Below are 7,008 nucleotides of genomic sequence, written 5' to 3' on the forward strand. Positions count from 1 at the left end.
GGAGAGGGCCAGGCCCGTACCTGGTGGGTAGTAACGAAGCAGGAGGCTCTTGAGCTTCATTTTCTCGCTCGGGGACTCCCAGAGGACCGGCTTCGTAGCCATGGAAACGGCCAAACAGCAGCGGGGCGCCGGAGCGCATGCGCGGGCACCTCTGCGTGCTCCAGGGTCGCGGAGCTCAGAGACCCGGCTTCGTGGGGAGCAGCGTGCGGCGCCGCAGAGGGCAGAAGGGGGTGTCCCGGCCCAGCGAGACGGGGGCGCGGAGCACGACCTGTCCCCGCCATCGCCCGCATCTGCCTCGGGGTTCTCGGGGGGCGGCCGGGGCTCCAGAGCCGGGCGGGGAACAACGCATCCCGCTGCGCTGCCGCCACGCGCATCTGCACCTCTCAGTGCCTGGTCCCCTCATGTCCTCACTAAGGTGACCTCCTAAGGGGCCAGGCGCGGCCGCACGCACTGTAGCCCCTTGGGTTTCCCAGAAGGAGGCATGGGAGAGAAGTCCCGTTCGCTGTTACCCTTCCTGGCCCCTCTTCATGCGCTGTTCCTGCCCCCAAACAGAAAAATGACCTCAGCGTAATAGCCTACTGTTGTTGCTGGCGCGGGGCCATACTCTGCGCTAAGCGCCTTATGCACCTCTGCTCACCGATCCTAACAAAGGTATGAATGACGCACCACTTACTGCCATCGCCATCTCAACAATGAGACAATCGAGAAATAGAGAAAGTGATGAACTACTCCAGGTCGCGGTCTAGTGAGTGGTGGGGACGGGATGGGAAGGCGGTGTGTTTGAAGCCTCACCCTGAAGCCTGAACCTGTGCTCCCAACTCTGGGTTTAAGGCTTTTGAGGCCTTCTTTCGAGCTGTTCTATTTCTTGCCAGCATCTTCCTTCGCCTGCCTCCTTGGGTTTCCATCGAGAAGACTGGATGGGAAGAGCAGGCTATGCGAATTGTCACTTTGTTTAAGGAATTTGGCCTCCAAGTCCCTAAGTTGAAATTTCCCAAACTTAAGCAATTATCTCCTTATCAAATACCTAAGAGTTTTAAGTTCTTACTTCTTTAAAGTGACTCACTTGTTTTACTTCAAATTTGAAAGTGTAATTTGAAAGAGAAGCGTTAATACTGTAAATTAAAATTGTATATTAATTTTTAGTGGAGAGCAGCAGGCAACTGTAAAAATAAATGTGACTTTTTAAAATGTTATTGAATTATTCTATACTATTGCTGGCCAAAGACTGCGTAATAAAGACCTTCCCTTTCTTCTTCTTCATCTTTTTTTCTTTTTTAAGAGGGAAAAAATTAGCAACCATTTGAAATGTTCAAGACCCAAATGAGCCTTGTTACTGCATGGACTCAGAAGGTACTGACGTTGTCTGCTGAGCACATCAAAAGAAGGCCGTTTCTTTGGGAAATACAATAATGCTGGGGCGGGGGGTGGTGGAGAAACAGAAGACAGCGGGGGAAAAAAGCAGACCAAATATAAGGGGGATCGACTCTAAAAGAAGCCATAAACAGGAGTCTATAGGAACTGAGCAGGGCTGCTGAGGACAGGACACCGTGGACATCACTCATCCATAGAGTCCCCAGGGATCAGAACCGACTCACAGCACGTAGTAAGTACACCCAGAAGGTTGGAGAGATCAGGGAAACAGAAAATCTTTGTTACTAAGTGATACAATTAAACCTAATACAAATGGGCATCGTATTAAAAAAAAATCCTCTCGTCCCACCAGCAATAAGCATCAATAATTGGGAAACAGGGAACCAGATGAAATCTAAGATACCTTCTAGCTCAGATTTCCCCCCCAATCATTAAGACTCTGGAATAGGAGGGAGAGGGAGAGTTCATCTATAAAAACAAGGAATTCTTTAGTAGATTTTGCTCACCCATTTTATTGCTCATGTTCATGCCATTTAAAATGAGGCCTTTGGAAAAATAATCATTTTACAGTAGAGACATCTGGTAGACACCATTTAATCATGTGATCAAATTTAACATCGCCAATATTAGGGCAAACCGACATCTGTGCCTCCCGTTATAACACACGGAAAAAGACATGGCAATTCTCTGGACTGCCTGCTCCCACCTCTAACCATGAGGAAACATCAGAGAAACCCAAACTGAAGAAATTACACAAAGTAATTGTCAAGGTCAAGGAAGAAAAACTGGACAGAAAAACTACTCCAGATGAAAGGACAGACACTCAAGAGATAGATCAACTAAATGTACTGGGGGATCCTGGATCCCAGACCAGGAGAAAAATGAACTATAAAGGACACAGTTGGGATCATTGGATGACATTTGATTAGTGATTGTGGTTTAAATTATATTAATATTATATCAATATTAAGTTTCCTGATTCTGATCGTTATACTGTAGTTATGTTAACGAATGTCCTTCTTAGAAAAATCACACAAATTTAGGGATAAAGGGGTATGATACCTGCAATCAATTCTCAGATGGTTTTGAACAAAAATTATATGTGAGTATAGGTGTGTGTGTGTGTGTGTGTGTGTGTGTGTGTGTGTGTGTGACAAAGCCAATGAGCAAAATGTTAAATCTAGACAATTGGTTTCTTCTGAGAAGCGCCTTCTTCCTAAGTCTGAAGTCATTATAAAACAAAAAGTAGCCTTTGTTTCCCACAGGCTAAGCTGGTTTCAGAATGCTCCAGGATATAGATGACAATCACAGAATTATCTGGTTCCACTTCTGTTTTGTTGAGAGCCCCAAATTCAAGTTCACTTCTCATTTCACCCACAATTTTACCTCCATCTCTAGTTATAGGACCAAGAGCCTTCATCATTGCTGCCTCCCCTTCACCAGTCCCTACATTTCTAGGCATGCCTATCCTTCTTTAAATGGCTCTTTTCTTCCTGTTTGAGAGAAAGGATTTCCTCTGCTTCCTTGAACCAAACTTTAGGTATTGTCCTTTTGCTTCTTAGAAAGGAATTCCAGTTCTGCAGCTTTTGACATCTTTCCCTGGGCATAGGGTGTTTAACCCAAATGAGTGGTCAGAGAACTTCCTAACCTCCTCCCCATCCTATCCAGGAAACTGTTTACCAACACTGGGACACAGGCCCTTGGAGATGCGGCCTAGTCTTCCCACGACCCATGCTCACCGGAAGTGAGCAGCCCTCACCTTCGTCTTTACTCCAGAGTCGTTTACCTAGATGTCCAAACAGCCTGACTGTCCATTCAGTTTCCAAAGTTCTTCACACAGTTTCTCCCAAGGACCTGGGCCCTCTCCGCCAATAGGGCTCCGGTGTTCTAACTCGCCAGCCCAGATTCTTTATTACGAGTACCCAGTATAAGTCCCCCGCCCCTTTTCTAGGAAGGCAGTGGGGTTGTTGGCAAGTGAAGTAGTGATGCAAAGAGAAACAAGTGAAGTTCACAAGTGCAGGCAGATTTCCCTTTTGGCCTTGGCTTAAGTTGAGGTTAAAGCTATGCTTAATTGACTCACCATTGACTCATTTCTGGAAGCTGCAGTACGAATCTCTCAACCTGAGTAAATGACTGTTTCACTCTAAATCAGCCCCTGTGCAGGGCAATTAGTTGCAAATGATGCACAGAAATTGCAAAACCAAAATTCCTGTATTGCTCAGGTGATGGGCGCTCCTCCCGGTGTGGGGCTGACTCGGGATGACTTCCTCCCGGGGCTATTGTAGAGACCTTCCTGAAAGCACTGTAATACTTTTCATCGATTCACGGCATTCTGTGTTGATTTTACCACTGACGCACTAGGCCAACAACTGCCATTCATACGGACTTGTTGTAGGAATGAAATATTTGACTCTGGGTTTCTCTCCTACTGCAACCTGCCTTTAACAACCAGAAATGTTTTCTCCCCCAAACCAGCTCAGTCTAGTGCACTTGAAGAGACTCAAAGCTTCAGTGTGTCCCTGGACTGGCAGCGTGGGTATCACCTGGGAACTTGTTAGAAATGCAAGTTCTCGCCGCACCCCGCCACCTGCAGAATCAGAAACGCTGGTGGTAAGACCCAACAATCCACGTTAGAACACTCTTTCCTCATGATTCTGATGAAAGACGAAGTTTGAAAATTATTGCATTACTGTGGTAAGTTACAGTAACACAGGGCTGAGTGTATGTGGGCTCCCTTCCCCTGCATTCAGGCCATTCTGAACAGTCTTCCCTGATTGTCGGGAACAGTAAACTGGTTTCCCAGCCACATCCCAGGATGCGAATAAGACCCAGAAGCGATGTGGGAAGAGACTGGGGAATTCTCTACCTAACTGGGTTTCAGGTGCTCCACTCCACCAAGACAGACCCATGGACATCAGATTGAAGGAAGGATAAGAAAGTCCCTATGAAGGAAAGCGATGGGCAGGGGGATCTCTACAGGTGGGAGAGGGAGAAAAGGAGGAGAGAGGGTGAAGGAACGAAGGCAGGAGGCAGCCTGGGGATTCAGATCCGGCATTGTGGTGGGACAGGTAGGGCAAGAGTAGGGGTCCCAGTGGCAGTGGGGCTTGGTGGTTCCCATGTGACCCAGCTCCTCCTGGAGAGAGCCATGGAATCAATGAGGGGTGTTGTCACTTGTTTGTGGGGGCTTCTCATGGAAAGCAGTAGATAATAAAGAGAGGTGTAGTTCCCTCCTGGAGAGAAAGACACAAAGAGTAGATTGGATGTTCAAGGCCTGGAAGAAAAGATCAGCTGTGAGAACTCAGATAACAGTGGCCCCACCTCAGCAGACCCCCAAGCAGAGGCTGCATTAGGGAGGAGCATGTTGATGGCACTTCTCTTTCTACCTTCTCCCCATGCCTGCCTCCACCTCGCCGAAGGACTCACAAAGTATCCGATCTTACCTGGGACCATAAAACTGGTGGGGCCAGGAGTCACTAATGAATCATTTAATAAGCATGTACCGAGGACCGATGAGTGCCAGGATGTTCCAGAGACAGGGATCTAATTCTGAGAAAAATAATTCAGGGAAATCAGCCATAGAAAGAATCAGACTACAGGTGGGGTTAAACTATTGCAGTTATGGAGAGAGGGCACACATCTCTAGGTGTGACATTTACACTGATGGGTTACTACTGAGACACGCAGGTCCGATCAACAATAGCTTTGCCATTTTGTTGTGATTCCTTAGAGCAGAATACCGATCCTTACAATTCTGCTCTGACTTGAAGACTGGCTCTCTACCATCTAACCAGCTGCGTAATCTTTGGCAAGGTTCCTAACCTCTATGGCTTCAGCTTCTTCTTTGGAAAGATAGAAATCATCGCGGTATCCAACTAATAGAGTTGTCGTCATTGAGTCTGTTTCATTCAGAAACTCTCTGTACGTATCAAGGATGCCGATGACGACAATAAGCATTTATTATCTTCAGGTCATTTGAAATCAGAGAAAGGGCGTATGAATATTGTTCCCATTTAAATTGATAATGTAGACCAGCAATTGCTCTTCAAGTCACTCACATGTAATTTAGAGACCTTTGCATGATATTTGACAACAGGTGTATTTTCTTAGTCATGGTAATTAGTATTAGTATAAGTAGTCTAAACACTTAAACTAGTTTACATTCCTTAAAACATAACTACTTTCCCTGTAAACTCAAATCTGCGTCTTCTTAAAGAAATGGCCTGTGAGGATTTGGAATGCGCGAGGCGGTTCTATGTCTTAACAAGTCTAGAGATGATAGTCCTGAGAAGAGCAGCAGTTAAAGGCTCAGAGGACCTGAGAATTCCCAGAACATGACAAGGAGAGCTGAGGTGGACACGACACTGCCTTCTGTGCCTGGCACATAGTAGGTCCATCATTCATGCTTGATGCTGGAGGATTTGGAGGATCATTTGGGGAGGAAATAACTGATTATGAGCAGGTAGCGGACCGGGCTAAGAGAGCTGGATAGACAGAGACAGATTTTAGCTCCGTATGAAGGACTTTGTGCCGGTGTCTCCTTTCGTGAACCAAGCTGTTTCCAAAAGGACTGAGAATTTCCCAGCATGAGAAGCATTCTTGCTGAGGCAGTTTGAGCAGCTACCTGGGTTATCGCAAAACACAACGTTAAATCGGATGAGAGACCGGACTAGATAAGAGATCTAATTTGCCTTTTGATGCTACGATTCCACGATTTTGCAGTGTCTGTGTGTTTTCACAAGAGAATGAATGTGGGAAGGTGAAGCACAGTGAATCGCTAATTGGAAGACAGAATTTCTGATCGTGGCCTTCCCAGCGATGATCTGTAAGCAAGTCATCTGGCTAGCTAACCTTCGGTTGCTCACCTGCGAATCAGTTTCCTTCATTCCATTCTGCTCCAGCATCCACGACGAGCTTCTTCCTGCTCTGGGCTTTTATTCTTGTCATTCCTTCCACCTGGTAAGCTTCCCATGCCACCTGTTCTGAAGCTTTATCGAGCTAGAGTCACTTTCTCCACGTGCTCGATTCAGTTACTACGACCGTCCACGTCGGGTGCGGGTTTCACATCACAGACTCTGAAATATCCCTACTTGGCAATTCCTGCCTCCAGCCCCCATCCGGAAGACTGCATCTGGCCACTCGCCAGTAATTTCACATGAACTTGAAAAATTATAAAAGATGTGCATTTGAAAAATTATAAAAGATGTCACCTCTGGGTTGGAGGATTTCGACCCAGAGCGGGCTGACCCAGGCTGAGCATGGGCCAGGTTTGGCCCCACTCATCTTCCCTGGCGGTGCTTGGTGATCTGTGCAGACTGCCCCCCTCCCCTGAGCCCAGAGGGCCACCACAGTTCTCCACACGTGCCCGGAAGGTCGCTGATCCTCACAAGCCTTTACCCCTTTAAACTTTCCTATCCGGTTCATACTTTATCGTAGTGCATTTGCTTGCAAGTTGCTTTTCAATGCAGAAGAAGTGGTGGGGGGAAGATGGCGTAACGTGTGATTAGGTGAGACTTGCCAGGAGTCAGATTTTGATGCTCTTGATGATGAGTCTGTCTTCTTGAGGGAGGCAGCGTGGCCTTGAAGGACGCATAAATGACTCAGCAATTTGAAGTATGAATGCCGTTCCACCTCATACTA

The 7,008-nt window shown here is 46.8% G+C and overlaps 1 protein-coding gene across 2 annotated transcripts in view; it reads right to left on the reverse strand.

Moving 5' to 3' along the window:
• Window positions 1–133, reverse strand: part of DAW1 (dynein assembly factor with WD repeats 1) — a 38,222-nt gene extending 38,089 nt beyond the window's left edge. The window contains exon 1 of one of the 2 annotated variants that reach the window (XM_011364053.1): window positions 21–133. In XM_011364053.1, the coding sequence (XP_011362355.1) occupies window positions 21–102 (82 nt within the window). In that variant the 5' untranslated portion in view covers window positions 103–133. The remainder of the gene's footprint in view (window positions 1–20) is intronic. The other variant, XM_011364054.2, reaches the window with a different exon arrangement.
• Between the last annotated feature and the right edge of the window lie 6,875 nt (window positions 134–7,008).

Source organism: Pteropus vampyrus, unplaced genomic scaffold, assembly GCF_000151845.1.
Source record: "Pteropus vampyrus isolate Shadow unplaced genomic scaffold, Pvam_2.0 Scaffold93, whole genome shotgun sequence".
NCBI classification, from domain to species: Eukaryota; Metazoa; Chordata; class Mammalia; order Chiroptera; family Pteropodidae; genus Pteropus; species Pteropus vampyrus.